The sequence below is a fragment of the Panicum hallii genome, chromosome 2 (assembly GCF_002211085.1).
Source record: "Panicum hallii strain FIL2 chromosome 2, PHallii_v3.1, whole genome shotgun sequence".
Taxonomy (NCBI): Eukaryota; Viridiplantae; Streptophyta; class Magnoliopsida; order Poales; family Poaceae; genus Panicum; species Panicum hallii.
Window position 1 is genome coordinate 30,612,154 of NC_038043.1, and position 24,251 is coordinate 30,636,404.

The window sequence follows — 24,251 nt, forward strand, 5'->3', positions numbered from 1 at the left end:
AGCTCTGGTGAAGGATTGGGAGCTAGGAGATGCAAGACTTCGACATGCCGTGGAGGATCAAGAACGTGAAGACTCTTTTCAGAACTTGTTTCTTGATGAAGAATATGTGTAGTGTGGTATGTTGGTGTCTAGTGTAGACATATGGTCCAAAACTTGAACTTGAACTTATGTAATTGAACAATTTAGAGTTGGTTGTACTCTTTTTTCATTTGTAGGGTTTTGTCCTCACAAGGTGTGAGGTTTTACCTATCAAAGTTTTTAATGAGGCAGCAAATAAAACAGCTAAGTTAATATAGGTTGTTCTTGTCAATGTGTGTGTCAATGTTTGGATGTGTATGTTTGAATGTTTGGATGTGTATGTTTCTATCTATGTGTATGTCAGTACGTGTAGGTTTTGAATGTGTGGATGTTTTAAATTTTTACTTGTGAAATTGGAAAAGTTGGTTAAATTCTGTGAAGATGATGTGGCGGATAGGATACCGAACCACAAGCCGGCACGGCACACTGAGCCCATATGGTTTATCAGGCCAGCCCGGCATGGATAACAGGCCTTCATGCCGTGCCTGGACCGACGCCTCGTGGGTCGGTCCGGCACAGCACGAATAAGTAATCAGGCCAATCGGACCGGACCTAATCGTGCCGGGCCGAGTCGGACCAGGGCCATACCGGCCCGAATGGCCAACTATAGGTTTGCAAGGCCTGCATCGTGCCGCATGAGTCCGTCGGCTGCAGCCAGTTCTACTAAGCATGCTTATCCTCTTCTCCGTGTAGATTGAATTCTAGATATTTTTGCATCAATTTTTTTATCCGCTATTAGTCCGTACATCAACTTGATTCGGTCTGCACTATCCCTTGCAGGAAAAGTAAAAGTCCGCGACGTAGTTTTCGTTACATGCCTGGTTGCACTTGCATGGAATTAGTGTAATAATTTTTATTATTATGAACATGTTATTAAGGAATATTTAGGTGCCAACATCGGACCTACCATATATTTGTATTATAATTTATGAAATATTTGGTTGGAGATGATAGACTTATAATATACTTGTATTTTATTTTATTCATGAACATTTTATTTTGTATGTATGGCAAAAGTAGTTGTAGTCATTCAATTTCTCTCATTATTGGTACAGTCAATCAAACCAGGGGCAAAAAGGACAATCCACTATTAAAACCATCTTTTCCGGAGCCGGGGCACCCTCCATGCTAAATACCCAATCCAGCCAGCTCCAACTCCACCAGAGCCAGCTCTAGCCGTAGTTTTGGAGTGGAGCTGCTCCAGACAGAGTTGGAGCTATACCTAACAGGCCCTAAGTGTCCCTTTGGTTGGGGTTTTGGAGCTGCTTTTGCTTCAAAAAGCCAAAAGTCCAACCAAAGGGGTGGAGTCCCCACAAGCTACTTTCAACTAAAATTGCTTTCAAGTCCATGTAAATGCCACAACACCTAGGAGGGTGCTTCCACCGGCTGTGACTTCCAAAACTTCACCAAAATTACCCGTCTTGCCATCCTTAATGCTTACCCCTTCGCTGTTATTTTCCCTCTGTCGCCCCGCACGCCCTCTCCATTAGACCTAGATGTACTCCGCCGCCACTGCCGCTGCCAACCTGGACGAGCTCCGTTGCCGCGCACCCCCTCCGCCAGCCCGAACTAGCTCCGCCGGCCCGCTCCATCGCCACCACCCGCTTCGCCGCCGCACGCCCTCTCCTTGTGGCGGATCCAGGAAATAAAAATAGGGGGAGGGGGGCTAGACTAATTCATCAACACATGTCATATTCCCAAACTATGCCAACGTAATAGTTTAGAATAGTTTCATGTGAAATCATAGAAAATGTACATCATAGGAAAGAGTAAAAATAACAAATATGAATTTTGCCTCATACCACATGCCACGCCTGTTTTCATTAGTCGTGTTCTTCACGAGGAGTGATCTACACAAAGGACACTAAATTAGTGACAGGGCAAATAATAACTGAAAAGTTAAAAAGATCTCAAATTTAGAGAGATTTAATCATACCACTACATTCTTTTGAGGCACTAGCATAAGATGTTTTTTCATCTCTTCAAAATGTTGTATGATTTTATCATTACCAATGCTTCTAAATATCTCATTCTCAACATAGCGTATCATCAAATCATTGAGCCATTCATCCCCCATTTTGCTATGCAAATCTATCTTTATAAGAGACAGCTGAAAACACCCTCTCCACTAAAGCAACCCTCTCCACTGAAGCAGTTGCCACCGGAAGTATCAATGTGAGCTCAACAAGCTGATAAACCAATGGGTAAGATTTATTCATATTCGTCTTCACCGTAATTTCAGCAACCTTTGAAAGTTCTGTACATCCAAGGAACTCTTTATTTCTTTTAACACGAAGGTGAAATTCTCTAAGTTGACTTGGTAACACCAAAATATGACCGACATCAAAATCTTGAGCATATATCTCAGAAGTCTCACAAGCTTATCCCCTCAAAATTGGAGGAGTTTCTTGGATTAAGTGAAGCCATGCATACTAACAATTCTGAACTAACTTCACTAAATCGATGATTCATCTCAGACAAAATGGCATCAATAGCAGCAAGAAAAATCTCAACATGGTAGAAAAGAAAAATTCAACATGGTAGAAATGCATGTTTGTCACCTTTTGCCTTCTACGTGTAGATGTCCCTCTAGCATTGACTTCCTTATCCATATTTGGCACCTCAATCTTATTTTTATCATAGAATGACTTTACTCTTTTGAATAATGGCTCTCATCCATTTTCCCTCATATCTTGATCTTTTCCTTAACAGACATGATCAAATGCATTGCTTCAACAATATCTTGATCTTTTCTTTGTAAAGCACGTGACAAAGTATGACAAAGTATATGTGGTGCTTAGTAATTCTATCATCAAATGTAGGATGAACACAAAATCAAAGCTTTCCATTTTACCAATTAAACCATAGGCACCAACATTACATGTCGGTTTAATTGAATCTTTCTTCACAATTTCAAGCACCTCTAAGATAGCCTCCCACATTACCATAATACGAAGCAATTTTTTAAGATATGAGCCCCATCTAGTATCTCCAAGCCTAGCAAAGCTACTAATATAGCACTGGCCCAATCTTCCGATAGGTATGGGTAATTCGATTGGAGAATCGACGTTGGCGATCCGGACTTCTAATCAGACATGATTCGAACCCCTGCAACCGTAACACCGCTACTCCGTTAGTTATCAACCAAGCACAACTTGATTGACCTCACCAAGAAGGCTAATCCTGCAAGCCAATCGAAGAACACAACCAAGAAAGTAAAAGCACGCAATCTGAAATTGCACACGTGTATGAAGCAAAGACAAGTATGGGGTTCAATCTTTGATCACAAAAGGACTAATCGCAATACCACAGTGGTGAAGAACAAGAACGAGGACCCTGATTCATAGCAAAAGGACTCGACGTTACAGTTACAATGAAGATGTTTGTTTCTCAATGGAAAACTAGAACTAAACAAAATTCAAACCCTAATGTGGCAGCTGCTACTGAGTTTATACCGAAGGGGGGAGGTCCTAGGGTTGAGGGTGGCTAGGTGGGGTGCCCTCAACCTGGGCTTAAGGCCCAATACGATACAAGGCCGACTTAATCCAAAATAGGTGACGCAACACCTTGTCGTGGTCACATAGAATGATCCACAAAACTTCTGAAGCTCGGACTAGAACCAAAAAAAAGCTTTTATTGTCTTCTTTCCAACACATCAAAGAACGCCTCGTTTCGACGTCGTATGAAGGAGATATCGGCGTTTCCGTTCAGGATGGTCGGTTGAGTCCGAACCGGATATGAAGACCAAGTTGGTGACGACTTGTACCTCGTAGAAGACCAAATCTCGCGTGTATCCAGCATGGGGATATCCTCATCAGCTACTTTCTTGGTTTAAACCTCTTCCGGTGGCAATCTCACAATTCTCTATCTTTTCTAATAAGTTGTCATGGTGCTTTGCAAGCAATACATCCTTTCTCATGCAAGATGCACCCACTTTATTGACTATTAAAGGAACATAGTTTAAAAAAATCTGCAATAGCCGAAGTAGAAGTTGAAACAGCAACAACCACTAATTGCAATTGATGAGCAAAACAATGCACATAGAAGGCATAAGGATTTTCATCACGAATCAATTTCTGCACCCCATTAAATTCACCTCTCATATTGGAAGCCCCATCATAACCTTGCCCACGAATCATATTGATGCTTAACTTGTGGCTAGAAATCATACCGACCAAAGCTTCTTTCAATATGCTCAAGCCCAAGAAATCTCTCCATCACCTTCCCTTTATCATTCACAAACCTACACATGAAAGTTTATCTCAATATGAAAGTTCTATCTGAATAGAAGGAGCTAACATCTGGCAATTTTTCAAACCCTTATCATATGCATCCTTAACTGTTTCAACCTTGTCTTTGTACCAATCAATCATCTCTCTATATGTACCCTTGTTCAAGGAAGTAGAGGACATCATGTCCACGGAAAGCATCACCTTGCATTATGAGAAATCTTGCAACATCTAAAGATGAAGATAAGCGAATCTTGTATCGAATTTCTTCCTCCTTACTATGCTTTACAAATTTCTGAGAGACACTTGTTCTTTGATTCATAAAGTCCTCACACTTCAGCCTTGTATTACAATGAGAATGCGAAGAACCATGTTTATCAAATTTTTCCAAGGCCTTCTTCCATTTTCCTATACCGACCTTTGCAAAGACATTACTCCCCCATTTGTCGGACTTTCCTGACTCAAAGAAAAGGTAACAATAAAAACAAAATGCTACATCCTTCGACTCGCTGTACTCCAACCAATCATAAGTATCAAACCAATGCCGCTGAAAAGATCTCCATTCACCACTTTGCCAGGTGCGAGGAAATGTAAAACCAACTGATTGTTGAGTTGGGCCCCTCAAAGCATATGCCCTCTTTACTTGATCTCTAATTTCAAATGGGTACTCGTCAATTGGTTTGCGCGTTCCGGGATCACTAATGATATCTGAGGCACAAAACTCTACTCTTTGGGTTTTTGGTTGCCTTGCATTTTCTAGAGGAGTGCTGCTGCTGCTGCTTGAAAAATAGGTGAGCAATGTTCTCTTCGACATCTTGCAGCTCTACAAATTATTGACAAACATTGCAGATTTAATTCTTGAACAATTGAAATTCATTGCAAGATAGATGGAATAGGGGTCAGAAGTAGGAACTGGTTTCATTATCTATACCCTTCTTCAACTTCAGATGTCACTGGCGGAGTGGCGGTTGTGGCGGAGCTGCCAGCGCCCAGGCTACACGACGACCGTGCGCCGCGCCTTGTCGCGCCGGCCGCCGAGCCTCCGCGGCTCCGCCTCGGCCGGTCCGCCCTCCGGCCGTGCGGACTCCGGCGCGCCCGGCCGCACGCGGCTCCGCCTCCGTGGGCCGGGACCGCGGGTCCGTGCGGCGGCGCGGGTGCGCGGCCGAGCGACCGAGCCCCTGCCACGGAGCCACCCCCGCCCGCCGGTCTGCCGCCGTCCGCTCGTCAACCACCAGGCCGCCGCCGCCAGTTTCTCGCGAGGAGCCGAGCCGACCGAGCTAACCTGCAGCTAGGGATTTGGATTGGGGATTGGGGAATTGGAGTTGAGTGGTGGGTGGGCTGAATGGGCCAGCGGGGGGCGATTTGGGCCGGTCGGCCTGGGCAGGCGCGGGCCTTAAATTTTAGGTCTGGTTACTGGCTGTTCTGGCCCATGTCGCGAGGGGGGGGGGGGTGGGGTTTCTTCTTCTACCTCCAGCAGCCCTCAGGCCCCCCCATTCTTCATCCATGGAGTCTAAAAATTTAGAGGGGGGATCCATGGACTCCTAGGCAGTACAGTAGGGGACTCCTAGCCCCCCCTGTAGATATGCCACTGCTCTCTCCATCGCCGCCGCCCGCTCTGTCGTGACCTCCGCCGGTCCTGCCACCAATGTTTCGGTTTTCTTATAAGTCAAATTTATCTGACTCTAACTAAGTTTATAAAAAATATATTAACATATATTTTACAAAATAAATATATTATCAAGACATTTTTTGGTGATTTAGTGAAACTTTCAGCGGATGTTGGTGCATTTTTCTACTAACTTGATTCAAGTTATAAAAGTTTGACGTAGGACAAAATTAAAATCTCCTACGTTTGAAATGGGGGAGTACTGATGAGACATGGCAAACATTTTTTTTTTAGGAGACATGGCAAACATTGCTTGTTGTATGTGTTAGATACATGGAGAGTGTCTGCAAAGCTAAACAATGAAACATTTCTTCCAATATTATGATGTACTTTTGCAGATATGACATACAAACAATTATCTTATTGGATGAGTCATGAAAACATGTGGAGGTATGTGTGTTGCGACAAACAGGACTGCTACTATTCTTGCTGAAATTTCAGAGACATTGCTTATGGAAGATGAACAGCTTAAGACTTGGTCAGCTATCAGTACTACACAATAGAAAGAGTGGATTGATATAGTGGAACAAGTTTCTATATTACATCACAATACTCCTAGCAAACCAAACCAATGTCACTTGATTTCTCTCATCTTTAGTATCAACAAACAAAAGAGGGGGGGGGGGGGGGGGGGGAAGGACCACCACTCAAGCACAAAAAACATTTAACTTTCAGCCACCCTTCACGCAAATCTGTCGCACAACAGCACCGAAAGACTTTACAAGGCGCTTTCCTTCGACAGATTTCTTTATGAAGATGGACACCAACTATTGACATCTCACCATCAGCGAAGGCTGAAACAGTAAGCATTGTACTCAGTATTTGCATGAAAGAATGCTCATTCACTCTGCTCACACTCACCCACTCACTAATTTTTGTCACTACTTTGACATCCCACTTTGTACGCCCAGGGAATTTACATCCAACGACAAGAGTCACCCTATCAACACATACTTGTCGATCCCGTGGCCAAGTAAAAACAAGCACGAAGGAGATCCCATGGAGTCTTAGCTGCAGTGTTACCTTGTGCAGGTAGTTAGCTGTGTAGGTTTGCAAACCGTGTCAGTTCATGTTGAGACAAAAAGAAAAGTCTGTTTCACATCACTCTATGGGTTTTAGGAGGAAGAAGCTGAGGTCTGGGCCTAGTCCTCGTGATAGTTTCATCGCTGTGCCGGATCATCTCAGACAGTTTCCAGGGCTTCTGCCACTTCCATTTGAACTGCAGCAGCCACTGGTGATGGCTCCTTTTCCATCTCCATAGCTTTCCAGATTGCCCTGCTATTGAAATTTTCTTCCCCGCAGACAACTGTGCTATAGGAACCATCTGCATTCAAAATTGTCAATGAAGATATTAGATAGATGAAAATTAAGATGCAATGATGATGATGATCACAGACAATGAGATGTTGGATAGAACCTTAAGTTGCTCTTTGTTTAATGCAGCAATCCCTTTGCTGGGGCTATTTACAATTCCAGCAGAATACTTGAGCTGCTTCTGTGCAGGAACGGCAACAGGGGACAGTGGTGTGCTGGGGTCATCAGCAGAGTGCTTCGCGGTGCCATTTCCACTTCTCTGTAAGTATTGAATTTTTCTTAGTAACATGGATGTCATATCTTCAGTGTTGGTTTTGTAATGTATTGTAAGGAATAAGTGAGTCAATGTTATGTCAGTGTGCCCATCTGTTGTTTCCTAGAGCGGGCAATGATTTTTCACCTAAATAGTGATTACACGTTCACATTGATTGAAACTGATGATAACGAGTTTTTTCATGTATGATGCTGAGAGAAATCGCACCGGAGGTGTAGTGGCCATTGGAGCAGTCTGCTCTCTTTGCTTGAGCTGTTTCTCCATTTCCCTTCTCCGCGATTCACTGTGTCGAAGAATACCCACAAGCTCTGTCATTTGCTCCTTCATTTCCTTAATCTCCACTTCCTTCTCCCTTACTTGACATCTGAATCATTTGAATAGTTGAGGATTATCACTATCAGTTTCAAGGCAAAATATATGGCAAGGACTTGATTTTGCAAGAATCACTCCTTTCAGGGAAAAAAGATTGAGCCAAGGAGCTATGTTTGCAAATTTTAATCAACTTCTACCAAAATGAAATCTGCAAGCATCTCTCTTTTGCTTGTAGCATTTCTAAGGTCTAGTTTTGTTAATAGACAAGTCCAGACATGAGAGTGATCTTGTTATAATATTAAACACAAGCAACAGAATATGTCTCTGTTTCTACTGTTAATGTGGTATCAGATTCTTAGAAAAAACATCAGGTACTTGTTTTTCATACTTTTCTCTTTTATGGGAAGATTATTTTAGTTCCAGGCTTTACTGATTGAGAACTTTGTGATGGATAGATGAAATCATAATATTAAATGAAACCAAAAGAATATAAAGGTAACCTTGCATCAGCAGCAACATTAAAGATGTACTGCAGTAAGCTCTTTGCATCCCCCATTGACCGCAGTTGATTCCATCGACTGCGCCCAGAGAAGGCACGCTCTCGTTCTTCAGCTTCTGAGAGTTGAGAAGCCATTGCGACAAGAGTATTTGAAGAAATTGTCACCATGCTCTCAAGTGATGCTATCCTAGCTTGTCTTGCATTTGGTGACAAGGTATTTGGCCTGAGAAATAAAATTACAGTCAAATATACATTAGTATTTAGATACCCTAATTGTACAACAGCAACAGCAACAACAACTTAGCCTTTTGTCCCAAGCAAGTTGGGGTAGGCTAGAGATGAAACCCACAGAAAACAAGAATAAAAAACACAAAAAGGGCACAAGACAAAGGAAGAGTTAGGGGTTAAACAAAAATTAACAAAGGTCACGGTTCAGGTACGTTAATTGCTAATCTCCAAGCGCTCCTATCCATAGCTAATTCCTTAGCGATATTCCACCCCTTAAGGTCTCTCTTAACCGTCTCGTCCCAAATTAGTCTAAGTCTACCTCTACCTCTCTTTACATTACTGCCCCGCTTTAAAACTCCACTACGCACCGGCGCCTCGGGAGGCCTCCGTTGTACATGTCCAAACCATCTCAACCGATGTTGAATCAACTTCTCCTCGATAGGTGCCACCCCAACCCTATCTCGAATCTCTTCGTTCCGGACTCTATCCCTTCTTGTATGCCCGCAGAACCAACGCAGCATACGCATGTCTGCTACACTCAGTTGCTGGACATGTCGCCTTTTTTAGGCCAACATTCAGCACCGTATAGCATCGCCGGGCGAATCGCCGTCCTATAGAACTTACCTTTTAGCCTCTATGGCACCTTCTTGTCATAGAGGACGCCAGAAGCCTGCCGCCACTTCAACCAACCGGCTGAAATTCTATGCCTAACATCTTCATCAATGTCTCCATCTTTCTGAAGCATTGATCCTACGTACCGGAAAGTATCCTTCTTGGCCACCACTTGACCTTTGAGGCTAACGTCCCCATCCTCATGCCTAGTCGGGCTAAAATCGCACATCATATACTCGGTCTTGGTCCTACTCTGTCTGAACCCCCTCGACTCTAACGTGTGTATCCACAGCTCTAACTTCATATTAACCCCTGCCCTACTCTCATCAACTAGCACCACATCATCAGCAAAGAGCATACACCAAGGGATATCATCTTGTATATCCCTTGTGACCTCATCCATCACCAAAGCAAATAGATAAGGGCTCAATGCTGACCTCTGATGTAGTTCTATTTTAATTGGAAAGTCACTGGTATCGCCATCACATGTTCGAACACAAATCATCGCATCCTTATACATATCCTTGATGAGGGTAATATACTTAGTTGGGACTTTGTGTTTTTCCAAGACCCACCACATGACATCTCTCGGTACTTTGTCATACACCTTCTGCAGGTCAATAAAGACCATGTGTAAGTCCTTCTTCTCCTCTCTATATCTCCCCATCAACTGTCGTACTAAGAAAATTGCCTCCATGGTCGACCTCCCAGGCATGAACCCAAACTGGTTTTGGGTCACCCTTGTCAATCTTCTTAGGCGATGCTCGATAACCCTCTCCCAAAGCTTCATCGTATGGCTTATCAGCTTAATCCCCCGGTAGTTAGTACAACTTTGAACATCTCCCTTGTTCTTGAAGATTGGTACTAATATACTTCTCCATTCCTCCGGCATCTTGTTTGACCCGAAAATTAGGTTAAAAAGCTTAGTTAACCATACTACCGCCCTCTCGCCCAGACATCTCCACACCTCAATGGGGATGCCATCAAGACCCATCGCTTTACCTCCCTTCATCCTCTTCAAAGCCTCCCCGATCTCTGCCTCCTGAATCCTCCTCACAAAGCGTCTGTTGGTATCATCAAATGAGTCATCCAACTCGAAGGTAGGACCCTCATTTTCCCCATTAAACAACTTGTCGAAGTATTCTCGCCATCTGTCCTTGATCTCCTCATCCTTCACCAGAAGTCGATCTGTCTCATCCTTGATGCATTTGATTTGGTTTATGTCCCTTATCTTCCTCTCGCGGGTCCTAGCGATCTTATAAATGTCCTTCTCTCCTTCCTTCGTACCTAGCCGTTGATAAAGGTCATCAAAAGCCTGACCTTTCGCTACACTTACACTTACAGCTAATCTATAGCCCTCGATGTTGGTTGCGCTCTTGTCGAGATGAAGGCGTTTGAAACACTCCTTGTTCTCCTTAATAGCCCTTTGCACCTCGTCATTCCACCACCAAGTCTCTTTCACTTCCTGCTTGCCAACCCTACTCACACCAAACACTTCTGAGGCCACCTTCCGAACACATGTCGCCATCTTTAGCCACATATCATCTACATCTGCTCCTTCTTCCCAAGGCCCCTCGCCTAGCATCCTCTCCTTAAACGTTTGTGTCTCTTCCCCTCTAAGCTTCCACCACTTCGTTCTCGCAATCTTGGCACGTTTCTCCCGGTGGGCACGTACCCAAAAACAAAAATCCGCCACCACAAGCTTGTGTTGGGGGACAACACACTCCCCAGGTATCACCTTACAATCTAAGCAGGCACGTCTATCCTCTCTCCTAGCGAGGATAAAGCCGATTTGGCTCGAGTATTGTCCACTATGGAAGGTCACTAGATGGGACTTTCTCTTTCTAAAAAGGGTATTCGCTAACAGCAGGTCGTAGGCCAACGCAAAATTCAAAACATCCTCCCCCCCTCGTTCCTACTACCATACCCGAAACCCCCGTGTACTCGCTCATATCCTACATTAGTCGCACCCATATGGCCATTGAGGTCTCCTCCTATGAAGAGCTTCTCACTGATAGGCACGGTACTAACCCTGCTATCAAGATCTTCCCAAAACTGACTCTTGGAGCTCTCACTAAGACTTGCCTGAGGAGCATAGGCACTGATCACATTCAGAACCAAATCTCCAATGACCAACCGCACTAGGATAATCCGGTCGCCTTGCCTCCTAACATCTACAACTCCATCCTTAAAGCTCTTATCGATCAAGATGCCTACACCATTCCTACCCGAAGTTGTCCCCGTGTACCAAAGCTTGAAGCCAGAACCCTCCACCTCCTTCGCCTTCTGGCCCTTCCATTTAGTCTACTGCACGCATAGAATATTTACACGCCTCCTAATTGCTACATCGACTAGTTCTCTTAACTTACCTGTTAGAGACCCTACGTTCCAACTACCTAGACGAATCCTAATCGGCTCGGCTAGCTTCCTTACCCTTCGCACCCGTCGAGAGAAATGCGAAGACCCTTGCTCATTTTTCACTACACCCGGGCGCAGATGTAGCACGCCCTAATTGTACTTCAGAAAAAAAAAAATGTGTTCGAATCCTATTAGAGGACTGGATTACTGGATTGGACATCTTGACATCTGTAATGGTGTGTTTTTTCCTTATGTGAATCAGTTGCAAGCAAAGGATACCTCAAGTATTAAACAAAAAGGGAGATACCAATTACCTAGAATTTCCATTCTTCCCTCTTTGGGGACTAGATGCACCAGCCCGTATGTCTTCTTGTTTCAAAATGGCAAGCTCCTCACCAAGTGCAGAGCGCCTTCAATAACCAAATTTTTTGTTACTTCTTAGTAAAAATAAATAACCCTAAATGTTTTCATTTGACCGCAAAAAGTAGAGTTACATACAGTTGGCTTTGTTTTTCATATTCATTTCGGACTTCATGCACATGCACCATAACTTCAAGCTCTTGATCCAACCACTTTTGCAGCGATCTCTCACCCATCTGTTTCATATCAAGAATGGCTTTAGCAATAAATTATAAATAAACATAAGAAGGTTAGGTATGAATAAATCTTACATTAGAGCCTGGAGAGGCCCCATTGGTGCCAGCTATGTTTGGAGGGAAGGAGAACAGTGGAACTGTTAGATTGGAAGTATTTCATCATACATAAATATACATATCACAATGCAAAGAAAGCTACCTGAATTATCACGTGCAGAAGATTTCCTAGCTTCTAGTATCTCTTTCAGCCTTTTGGTAGCCATGGCAGCCTCTTCAGTCTTCCTTTGCAGAACCTATAAACAAAAGTGTGGACTCTGGCAGTTAGAATAAAAACATGGAAATTTGAAGTGTTTAGAAGTAGATTTAGAATAAAAAAGTTGAAAATTTTGACATATGTAAGAAAAGGTTTTAGAAGGGAGCTATGTCAAAGAAACAAGTACGGTAGAAAGTAAAGGTTGAGTACTTTAAACTTTAAACTAGTCTCAATGGTCTGGTTAATATTGCCTAAAATCTAATTAGTTTTTTTGTCGTGACTTTATACGGTATTTCATTGAAATGTATTTCTTTTGTCATGACTTTAGGAGAGAAACTGACCAATTTCTGCCGCTGATTAAGCGCTTGAAGCTTGTGGCGTTCATACTCATTTCTCCGTCCCTCCTTGCGCAACTGTTTACAGAACAAAATATGAGGATCGTGCTTCTCAAAACGATCTTACTTCATCTTATATGTATTATATTCGAAAAGGGTAACAAACAGTACAAATAAGGTTCCAAGGAAGAAAGAAACAGGAGCTGTACAAAGAGAAGATGCCAGCTAGTGAGACTATCAATCCAAGCCATTACTAAATTATTTGAGACATCTCTCATTCAGAGTGTCTATATATCGAAGTACATATGGTCAAATCAGTTTAACCTTATAATTATGTTGATTGATTATACATTTTTAATAATAATTTTGCATTTAACATTACTGACTACAATTGGTTGTTCATACCTGAAGAAGTTCCTTTTCACGGGTAGCCTTCCATTGCCTGAACTGTTCTGCTTCCTGTTTGATTTTGTGTTGTAGTTGAACCTGACAACATGACAATTGAAATAATGTAATTGAGTTATTATTATCACGTATGATGATACAAGTGTTTACCAAGATTATAGACGAGATGGGAAAAGGAAAGGAACCTTTTGTGCCTTAATAAAATGAATTTCTTCTTGTAGTTTCTTAGCAGCTTCATCACTCTTTTGCTTTTCCTTCAAAAGCTGAACTTGGTTCTCCTGCTTTTTCTTAAGATCTAGGATCTGCAATCCAATGCTTTTGTTTAGTAAAAAATCTCAAAGAAGGTAAAATTTATTCATATGCATTATGAAATGCTAGTCACCTGCGCTTCAAGGGATTTCAGTTTCTGCAGTTGGGCATCTCGCAGTTTATGTGTCTGGCCATCAGCATTTAGGCTTTCAACTTCAGCCAACAATCTGTCCCTCTCTTGCTGAAATTGTTCAGAATTTTTTTTTGTAAGATCAAAAATACTCATGTGCATGGGCAAGGAACATATGACCGGAGGATGATCTCATATGGTAGATAAAACAATTTAACAGACAGACCTGTACAGCTCTTTTCTCTTCTTCAAGCTCCATAAGTTTCTTCCCAAAGTGTTGCTTAAGTGCAACAGTATCACATCCATACATTTTCATCTCAGACTGAAAATGTTTGATAAACTTAGGTAAATTTTTCAGACCATTTAAGCCTACGCACATTGACTAGACATGTGCCATGCAGAAGTGAATAAATGTATAATCAAATAATGGATACTGGCTTTTGTATTAGTCATTTACAAGGCCAAACATGGTGATCAGGAAACATAATTGTTATTGTTAGATGTCCAATACCTCCTTTTGCTCTAGCTGTCTGTTTAATTCATTCAGCTCTTTGCCCATGCTATCCTGCAGCATTGTGTGTTCCCATTCTTTAGCTACCTCATCTTCAATATCTTTAGGGTTGGCTGCAGCAGGCAGGGAACATCAGTGAGATATTTCAGAAATCAAATAACTATGTGAAAAAAAAAATGTACTTGGGCTGTTCTTACTGATGTTTACAGTCTCAATGAAACGAAAGAAAAGCATCTGAATACCTGATGAAAAAATTGAAGAGGTGCTAAGAAGTTACCTCTTACTGAGTCAGTCATAGGGACATCAAATGGATCTGTACTTTGCAAGCTTCTTTTGAGGCCTTCACTTTTTGTAAAGCCATTTAAAGTTTTCTGAAACAAAGATCAGAATTAGTTGTGGTCTAGCTCTAGCACTTCTCAAGAATGATTATATATAAAACAGAAATCCCTAGTCGGCACTGTGTTGCGTCAATGTTTCTCATTTTTTGCATGTAAGGGGAAAGAGCAAGAATTGCAAGTCATGTGCTTGTCTTAAAATGTTAAACATCCAAAAGCATGCACAAGGACTCAGCAACATACTTGCATTTCAGGTTCACAAGGATCAGTTTGAGAACGGTTGCGAATATCATACAGTTCCCTGCAAAGGTCTTCATTTATGTGCTCAAGCCATGATATCCTTTCTCTGAGACCCTGAAAATTCAAGCCTTGTTATTCCAATTCATAGTGTGAGTGAATGCCTTCTGCAATCCAAGTTTGTCAGGGACATTTACCTGAACATCATCTGATCCGACTCCTCCACGAGCTGAAACAAGCTCTGCTTGCAAATACTCAATCTGCTGGCGCATCCTTTTCATCTCATCTGCAATAGGATTTCTGTTGACCTGAAAGTGTAGCAAAAACGACATACCAGAATCAACTAAGAAGAGAAATCGGTATCCTGGAATAGCAAACAATCTGAGGAGACACCAAGTAATATACTCACAATTGGTTTGTTCTGGATATTACGTGCCCGGTTAGCATACTTCAAAGTGTTTAATGTCTCTTCAGCATTGATGTCTGCTGGACTTATGCAGGCTGCAGGAGAAAAGGACATATTCAAGTCAGGTCACTGTAACCCAAGCAAGGCATTCAGTGACTGTCAGTTTGCAATATCACTAAAAATCAGTATTGACAAATATGTTTCAAGTAGTATGAAAGGATAATGTAGTACTGTAGTAGTTTCTGACAAGATAAGTTACCTATCATTACAGTCTTGCTATTTCCACCTAGAGAGTCCTGTGATAGACAAAGTAGATGATACAGGAGTAGTTAGTAATGTGACCCATTAATTTTCTATATAAATATCAATAGCTTTCTATTAGATGAACTACTAAAAGATGGGTTGGCACGACTATATTGTAAGCACTACTATGAAATGCTTAATGAAATTAGTAACATTTTTGCATAGATGGAAAATCATACCTGCAAAAGACGAGTGAGTTTGCTGTCCCTATAAGGAACATGAGCACCTTCTTTCCTCTTTTTCTCATCTCCAAGAGCACTTATGACGTTGCCGAGAGCAAGAAGTCCTCTGTTGATGTGAACACCTAATGACACAAGGCATAACTTGCCTTCAATTTGGAGCAGAAATAATTCTCGAATAAGCGTTCTGATAAACAAGAAGCGAGTATACCTTCCTTGAAACGAAGGCCATCTGAACCAGTTCTCTTAGCCCGTTCTGATCCAGCAAGATCTACTAAATGAAGTTTGGCACAAAGATAGTCTTCATTCATTTCCTCAATGGGCATTCCATCTGCAGTCATGATGGGATCTGATTTGCGCATCTGCTCCAATGTGATTGTGAAGATGGCATGGGAACGACTATTACATGGCGAAACCAGAGTATAAGGTTTCATTGAAAACAAGTAAAATATAGCAACAGAATATCAAGGAATGTTCTTTAAAGCACTCAAGAAGAGCAAATTTTTTACGAGCGAATTAACACATGTAACATAGAGGTAAACAAACAAAACAAAGAATGCATAATTTCTCCTTCACCGGTTATGACATTTGCAGTCTTAGTGATGTGCATATGTCATTGATTATAATTAGTAAATATTCTCCATTATACAAAACATAAAGACTTAGAATGATGTAGCTAACCTTGACTGGTTGTTCATGTTGGTACTTCCAGTTGCGCGACTCAGGGAACCTTGCTCCAGGCATGCAGTCATTTCCTTCTGAGTGCTAACATGCACTTCGGTCGATCCAGCTAGCGTTATGACTCCATTTGACGCCTCTCGAATCTGGACAGGGGGTTTCCCTGGCACAGATAATTTTGCATGCCCATTGCCATTCTCAATTTTGCCCACAGTAGCAGCACTAGGGTCAAGCAAATCCCTCACCTCTTCTTTCAAAATCTGTGGAAAATAAACGCACAAGAAAGTTTCATATACTGTATAACCCCCCCCCCCCCCACACACACACACCCCAACTCACACACACCAAGTGTCACATATATGATCTTACTAAAAATGATTTCCACATTTCATTCATTTATATGGGATAATTGTTCTACCTCGATGAATGAGATGCGTATTTGGAACTCCACTTGGTTTTTCAGGCTCTCAATCTTGTCGAACAGTGCAGCCATGGCTCGTGGGATGATCCCGATATGTGATCCCTCCTTGCAGGCAGTCCCCATGGTGTAGGTCTTCCCTGACCCAGTCTGTTGAGACAAACATGAAAGGAAAAAACAAACGATATTAATAAAGCATCATGATTTCTAGGGTTGATTAGGATCCAAATCCCCTCTATCCAAACGATATTAATAAAGCATCATGAAACTGAAATGATGAGCATTTTGGGGTTTCGGGAGCAGACACTCGACCCCGTCATCATGGCACACACACAGCTGGGGAGGGGGCAAAAAAAGGAAAAAAGGGCAAGGAATTGGGTGTTCCATCCCAGCACCAGGGCACATGCTGTGCTGCTGGCTTTTGCCGTGTGCAAGGCCCCAACGTGGTGGTCCAAGCTTCTCATCTCTTTTGGCCGCATCAATGGCACATGGGATGCGAGCCAAATGATTGAGGGAGACCCGAGGGCGTGCGTGGTGCTCGACGACGACAGCGGCGACGAAGGAGAAGATTACCACCAACCTGGCCGTATGCGAGCACGGTGGCGTTGTAGCCCTGGAAGAGGCCATCCACCAGCGGCGCCACGCACTGGTCGAACATGGCCGCCGACGGCGTGCCGGTGCTGCCGTACACATGGTCGAAGGTGAAGGAGTGGCTGCCGATCTGGACCTGCACGATGGCAACAAAACGGAAGTTTCAGCGAAACGGTGGTCAAATCCGATGCCTGTCTAATGATGGTGAGCAAACTGTAGATAGAAACCCGACTGGTAAAAGAAAAACAACAAAGCCAGGGAAGCCCACACATGTGCTGCATATCATCATCATCATTGGTATGGGAGGCAAGGAATGAAAGTTACTTTTCATCTTCACCCAAAAATGCCTCAGCCAAAAACGATCATTCACAAAGATCAAGGGAGACAGATCATTGATATGGTGAGGAACCCAAGAAAGAAGGGTACTCCAACAAGGCTGGCTGGCTGGCTGGCAGCTGGAAATGGAGAGCATCTAGAGAATCACAAAGCAAATGTAAAATCTGATCCAGCAGATCTAGGGTTAATCCCTCAACTTAGTGGAGGATTAGTAAACATTACATCTTTTGTTTTAGAAAAATATTTTTTTGCAGAAAGAAGAAAAGGAAACAGGCAGTGTTGGTGGGGAGAAGTGGAGAGTTGGATCAACAAGATTTGGCACCAAAAAAATAATAATCAGGGTTGTGATACATAACTGCGCGATGCTGACAGGACTCCTGCACAGCCCAGATAAAGGAAAGCAAGAACATTAGCAAGACTAGACACAAGTTCGCACCAAAAATGTGTAAGATTTGGCCCTGCCGACACTTTTTTCCCCCTTCCTAACACTGAATTAGTGAAATAAAGCGAGAGGAAATAAAAGAAATTTGTGGGCATCTCTGTCGGAGTCAGGGAGGAGGGTCCTGGAAGCGCAAGCAACCTAGATTCCTCCTGAATTTCACAGGGTGCTAGTGTATTTTTCTTGGCTCTGTGTGAATTGCTAGACATAGATACGGAGATCTTGATTTTTCCGAGAATAGGGGGAAGTTTTCGAGATGGTCAGTTCATCTCTGCTCTGCTCTGCTGTTCTTGACGAAGCAGAGTGACTGGTACAAAATAGAATGGAATAGAATAATCATCCTCAAAATCTGCAGACAGCGTCAAACTGTCTCTGAAAATTGTACTAGAAAACAGGAAAAAATAGCAGGACAGCCAGATTTCTGAAAGTATTGTTTGGCAGGAGTCAATTCATAGCCTGAATTGAGCCATGCATAGCAGACAGATAATCAGAGAACACCAAGGCAGGGGGCCAATTAAAAAAAGAAAAAGAAAGAGCACACAAGCAAGGCAACCCAAAGTCTGAATTGGGTCATGCATACTCCCAGATAAACAGGGAACACACAGGCAAGAAAGCAGAATCCATCACAATCACACCCAGCCAAGAAGCAACAATCTGCAGTCCAATTCCGTACCTGCGGCTTGCCCGGCACGACGGCGACGCAGTCCTTACACCCCTGCAGCTTCTCGTCGCCGATGAGCGGGCGCACGTGGACCGCCACCTTGACGCAGCAATCCTCGCCGTGTTCCATGGTCATGGTGCCCACCGACGACCATGCAACAACGACAGCTGCTGGCCACAAAGCACTCGCTGTTCCTTGCTCACCTCAATGCAAGAACAGGGGGAGGGCAACAAGACCGGGGAGAAAAGAGAGAGAGGGAGGGAGGGAGAGAGGAGGAGGAGTGAGGCAAGGATTAAAGGAGGAAGGATGGTGAGTGGCGAGTAACAGCAGGCACTAGCGCCACCACCGATGAATGGATGGATGAAATCGATCAATGATCCTCCTCCGCCTGCCACACCATCATGGTTCCTTTCCTTGGGTTGCACTGCAATTTCCCCCTGGATCTCTCTCTGCCTGACTGACTGACCGGGTGCGGTGCAGGGGAGGTAGGAGGAAGGATAGAGTCGGGGGAGTGCTGGGGTAGATAGAGATGGATTCAGGTGGAGATGTTGGTGGTGGCCTGGCGAAGCAACGGACGGGGAAAACTTGACCGTCACTTCTGCAACCACTCCCACCACCACCAGCACCGGCGGCAACTCCTCCCCGCCGCCGATCCAACCGCAACCGCAATTGAGCTGGGCTGAGCTGAGCTGAGCACCTGAGCCTACAAATGCCGCTGCTCCTCCTGCTCGGATCCTCCTGCCGGCTAATTCTCCTCCTCCCTGGCGGTGCGGTGTTCTTGGGACAGGGAGGGAGGAGGGGGGATCCTTGGGGTGTTTGGTGGTGGGTGGAAATGGAGGAGGAGACGCAAAGCCAAGGGGAGGGAGGGAGATGAGGGAGTGTGTGTAGGTGAGGGCCTGGGCTGCCCCTGTCTTGTGTTTTATTTTATTGCCATCGCCATTGTTTAACATTGCTGCTAATCACTCTGGAGACGGAGAGAGAGGAGAGAGGAGCTGCCCCCCTTCCTTTTCGGTGAAGGTGAGTGAGTGATTACTGCTCACAGCTGCAGCCTGAATTGTTACGACCACTGCTCGTCCGCTGCAACAAGGACGTGGCATCTTCTTGGTTGTCAGTGACCCGCACCCCACCCTACTCTACCACCGGCCCGAATTGACCGACCTTCTCTCTCTTTCCCTTCTTCATGTGACTTCAGGCCGTAACTCCTGCAGATTTCATCTTTTTACAGTTTTTGACCACCACATACTTTGGTTCATAAAAAACAGAGTATAAAAACTATGCTGCTATGCAGGTTTATAAAAACCTTTATGAGGTTACTACTGAACGAACAGTGAGCATGTAGTACCTTCTTAATCTAATTGCTCTGGAGATGTATCAGTAGCTCTGCAAACTTTTGGCTTCAGTTTTTTTAACCGTTACTATGATTCTTTTCTCTAAAAAAATCTGCTCTTGCTCCGATTTAGTGCCTGTCAGTCAGTCAGTGAGGCGCCAGAACTGGCACCTGCTGCTGGTTGTAAATTGTGATGGACAAGGGCAACCTGTAGCTTGGCAACACAACAGTGGGACAAGACAAGCCACGCACACCAAACGCAACAATCCTCCAAACCATGTGTCCAGTCAGTCATGCTGCAACGTTGCTGGGAACTAAGGGCCCGTTTGGATGCCTCTACATTTTGTGAATCCAAAATCTGAAATCTCTATAGCCTTCCAAACGGTGCTGGTTCCGGATCGGATTCTAGAATCAAGATTCCAGGATTTTGGAAATCCCGGGAGCTGGAACTTGTTGATTCTATCAGCTATTGGGTGGTGAAATTACTATTTTGCCTATGGCTTCCAAACAATTACACCAGCCTGCCATCTCTCCCTTCTCTGGTCCAATTCAGTCATGGCGGATCCTCCTCTTCCGCCACCCCCTGCTCCATCCACTCCAAGAAAATAAGTAATTTCGTCGGCCAGAAATCATCGAAAATAGCCCAAAAACCATCGAAAATATGTATTTTCATCGGTCGGCCGACGAAAATAGGCTGACGGAATAAAATCGACGAAAATGAACGCATTTTCGTCGGCCAGCGAGGCCGATGAAACTGTGCAACGTATTTTCGTCAACCCATCCAGTCGACGAAATCGATACAGCTTGTTTCGTCGGTCTCGAAGACCGACGAAAATAATGATTGATATTTTCGTCGGCTCCACCAGCCGACGAAAATACTGGACACGCTCCAGTATTTTCGTCGGCCACCTGACGCCTGCTAAAAAAACAGCTGCATAATAGCAATCATGAAACGCAATCATCCATAAGCATTCATAAGCAACTAATTAACATATCCATAAGCAGAATTATGAAATACATCATCACACAATCATCAAATACATCTAATAAGTGCAATCATGAAATCCATAGTCTAAATGACATATATATGTCAACGAAACGCAAAAACACAAATCAATGAGGGGTAATATTATGTCCGCTGCCGCCGTCACCTCCAGAAATGTTACGCACTGTCGATGGTGGCGTGAACGGGCTGCCAGAAACTCCTCGAGGATGACTACTCGTCAAACCCTGATTATAGGCAAAGTTAAATTTATATAGTACATATATATATAAGAAAATTTGAGCATTGCCAGTTATACGAAAGAATTAACACTTGTAGAGATGGTAGATGCACGTATGGTACAAAAGTCGGCGGTGGTGGAGGAGGCGAAGGAAGAGGTGGCAAATTAAATTGTGATCCGAATGTAGTCGCTAACATTTTCTAAAAACCGATAATAGATCAAGTATCTTATAGCAGTGAAAAGTGCACAGGGACTTGAAAAAATATTAAACTTACATAGTACCTGAAGCTGTCTTTGCTGAGCGAAAAAACCTTGCATGTACTCATGTTGTTGCCTTGCCCACTCCTGTTGCCTCTGCATCGCCTCTCTATGCTGCTTATCTCCTCCTGCAGTCAACTTTCCCTTTTCCTTTGGTAGCCCCGAGAACTCTGAGAGGATTGAGAACACCTTGCCTCACTCAAAGCACCACTTGTATCAATAACGCCATTCAACATGCTAAACCTGCCATGCTTCTTCCCTCCCCCGCTTGAGTATAAGGCACCAACATCCACATCACTCCTCCTCCAATGGTACTCCTCCCCATGACGTGCCACTATTTCATTACTGTCGGTACATACAGACAGGGGTACCTTCTACTAGTGTATCTAGCCCGAGGGGTGCGAGGTTATCCGTAACCTCCCACTAAGCTTCTGCGCGACAGGCGTAAGGCCCAGGCCTGACAACTGGGGGCACGGTCTCTAGGCCTCCCCCATGTACTAGCAGGTCCGGTGCCTCCACGTTCCCGCAAGGATGAAGTGCTCAGGAACAGCTACCATGGGCCCGGACCACCGCGGGATGGTCTTGGGCCCCCATGTGTGGAAGCCGGACCCCCAGGAGGCCTGGGCGCCTGGGCCAGCTAGGGGGCCCCGGACGTCCCATCCCACCAGGGAGGGGGTCCGGTGCCGCCACATGCCCCTGAGGAAGCGGCCGCTAAACCAGCACCGCCACATGTCCGGTGAATTCCAGCCTTCTGCGAGAAGCTAGCCCAACTACCACATTAAATGCAGGTTGTTGGGGTGCGCGTACCCAAGACAGGGCATGGGCTGATCTCTAACACGATGGGCAGGTACGGGTGACGGCACGGTAAGCTCGCCAGTTACCAAGGCGGCCCGCTAGTTACCGAGGCGGTTCGCAGGACATGGGGACGTATGGTCACATCACTGCGCCGCGTGCGTGGGTGAAGAGTTATTATGACCTGCTGCACGAAGGCCACAATGTGTGCTGCTACAGTGCGCAAAGGCTACATCACGACAGGTTAGTATAGCCCCTTCGCCTATCAACGGGAGCTGACTCTACATCGACAGCACGACTCCCTCTATGCATGTCAGCGGCAGCAAACCCTGTGCTAGCAAGACGGCACAAGACCAAATCCAGACGGAGGATATGCATGGAGGCCGATGAGAAAGATCTCCGGATCTGAGTCATTTAAGGCTCCAATGTGTACGTTATTTAATATATCACCAGGTCCACCTGTCGGGGCCCCGCTCAGTGTACGCGCTCCCCTTAAGCCTATAAAAGGGAGAGCGCGCACGTTAAAAGGGAAGTTCACACACACACACACACACAAAGGGCTCACACTCACGCAGGGCCAGGAGTTCCTCCCCCAAACTTACAAACAATACATCACACAGTGGACATAGGGTATTACGGTTAGGCGGCCTGAACTACTCTAAACCCGTGTGTGCTACTTGTGTTCACACGCCTCTAGATCGAGCATTCCTTGACTACCTCCAAACTCATCCTAAGTTAGGATTAGGCGGGTGCACTCCGCCACCCGGCTGGAGAAATCCTCCGACATTTGGCGCGCCAGGTAGGGGGACAAGTTTGTTTTACGCTTGATCGAAGGCTCGAGATCACAATGCCACGGGTAGTCGAGCACAATGACCACTCGATGGGGGAGGAAGTGGCGTCATCTGCGCCGCATGCCTCTCGCCGTCTTCCATCGAGGGTTGTGGCGTGCGTTGCACCGAAGCATGCTGCAGAGCAGGCCTCCAAGGCACCAATGCAGCTAGCACCAAACGGACCGTTGGTGGCAGCCAGGGAGCTGCTCTGCAACCCGCCGGATCCGGCGGCCTCGCCCGACGTGCTGAGGCAATGGCGTGATGACGTCGACCGCCTCTTCAACTTGGCACAGGTCACCCCAGACTCGGCGGGGGGATCTACGTCCAGGCAGCGTCACCATCAGGGCGGCACATCCGGCTCTGTGCACTCTCCAACAGTGAGGAGTGCTCGGATCGAGGATCTGCGGGCGGAACTCAACCGCAGGTGTGCAGGAGAGGACGCCCGCGTCACCATGGAGCGGGCGTGTGAGCGCCGGCTCAATATCGAGGGTCGGAAACTTGATGCCAAGTTCAACGCGGCAGTACCAAAGCCGCAGGGACTCGTCCAGGCCCCGGTGGCTGGGGTGGGCTGCGCAGCGCTCGCAGACCACCTCCTAGCAGTGGCCCGGCCGTCCAAGTTTCGGCCCCACCTGCTGGAAAAGTACGATGGGTCTACCAACCCGTCAGAATTCCTGCAGGTCTACATCACCGCCATCACGGCGGTTGCGGGTAATGACGCCGTAATGGCAAGTTACTTCCACGTGACCTTGACTGGGCAAGCCCGGACTTGGCTCATGAATCTCACCTGGGGATCCATCCAATCCTGGGGAGAACTCTGCGCGCTGTTCTCGACGAACTTCGCTAGTGCATACCAGCAGCACGGTGTGGAGGCCCACCTCCACGCTATGAGGCAGCAACCTGGGGAAACCCTCCGGGCCTTCATCACGGCTTTCCGACGGGGGATCCGTAACGAGAAGATGCTGGAGAAGCTGGAGACCCATTAGGTGGAAACCATCACCACCTTATTTGCCTTGGCGGATAAGTGCGCCAGGGCTGCTGAGGGCCGTGCATGGCACTCAGCCCCTCAAGGAGGGCCCACCCAGACGGGGGGCTCCAGTGTCGCTGCCCCTGGTGGCAGCAAGAAGAAGAACAAGAAGAATTGTGGCGCAAACAAGCCGCAGACTGGAGCTCCGGTCGCTGCAGCGATAAC

The 24,251-nt window shown here is 45.2% G+C and overlaps 1 protein-coding gene and 1 long non-coding RNA gene across 3 annotated transcripts; both read right to left on the reverse strand.

Moving 5' to 3' along the window:
* Positions 1–3,346: 3,346 nt before the first annotated feature.
* On the reverse strand, positions 3,347–5,735 carry LOC112883501. The gene is made up of 2 exons (XR_003226856.1): positions 5,239–5,735; positions 3,347–5,130 (listed from the first exon to the last, which is right to left on the reverse strand). It is a non-coding gene; the product is annotated as an uncharacterized LOC112883501 (long non-coding RNA).
* Positions 5,736–6,423: 688 nt separating this feature from the next.
* Positions 6,424–19,481, reverse strand: LOC112880032 (kinesin-like protein KIN-4A). Of its 2 annotated transcripts, XR_003226228.1 has the most exons (26): positions 18,645–18,767; positions 17,186–17,332; positions 16,606–16,755; positions 16,191–16,447; positions 15,721–15,908; positions 15,510–15,634; positions 15,287–15,323; positions 15,031–15,122; positions 14,819–14,929; positions 14,628–14,738; positions 14,327–14,420; positions 14,050–14,162; positions 13,765–13,860; positions 13,542–13,649; positions 13,345–13,461; positions 13,160–13,240; positions 12,761–12,832; positions 12,366–12,459; positions 12,242–12,273; positions 12,069–12,166; positions 11,885–11,980; positions 8,374–8,595; positions 7,769–7,925; positions 7,391–7,546; positions 6,997–7,297; positions 6,424–6,767 (listed from the first exon to the last, which is right to left on the reverse strand). XR_003226228.1 is itself a non-coding variant. In XM_025944487.1 (25 exons), the coding sequence occupies exons 1-25, from the start codon at positions 18,765–18,767 to the stop codon at positions 7,070–7,072; spliced, it is 3,105 nt and encodes a 1,034-aa protein (XP_025800272.1). In that variant the 5' UTR covers positions 18,768–19,481; the 3' UTR covers positions 6,458–7,069. The 2 variants fall into 2 exon arrangements, 1 of the variants encoding a protein (XP_025800272.1); XM_025944487.1 differs by having other exon boundaries at positions 6,458–7,297; positions 18,645–19,481.
* Between the last annotated feature and the right edge of the window lie 4,770 nt (positions 19,482–24,251).

What these genes read in the sequence shown, in the direction of transcription:
- LOC112880032 (XM_025944487.1), bottom strand. Translation starts at nt 18,767, where the DNA reads ATGACCATGGAACACGGCGAGGATTGCTGCGTCAAGGTGGCGGTCCAC. An exon ending in CTTGTGAACCTGAAATGCAA is followed by an intron (nt 14,421 to 14,627) that starts GTATGTTGCTGA and finishes TCTTTGTTTCAG; the next exon opens with AAAACTTTAAATGGCTTTAC. An exon ending in AATGTTGCTGCTGATGCAAG is followed by an intron (nt 7,926 to 8,373) that starts GTTACCTTTATA and finishes CAAATGATTCAG; the next exon opens with ATGTCAAGTAAGGGAGAAGG.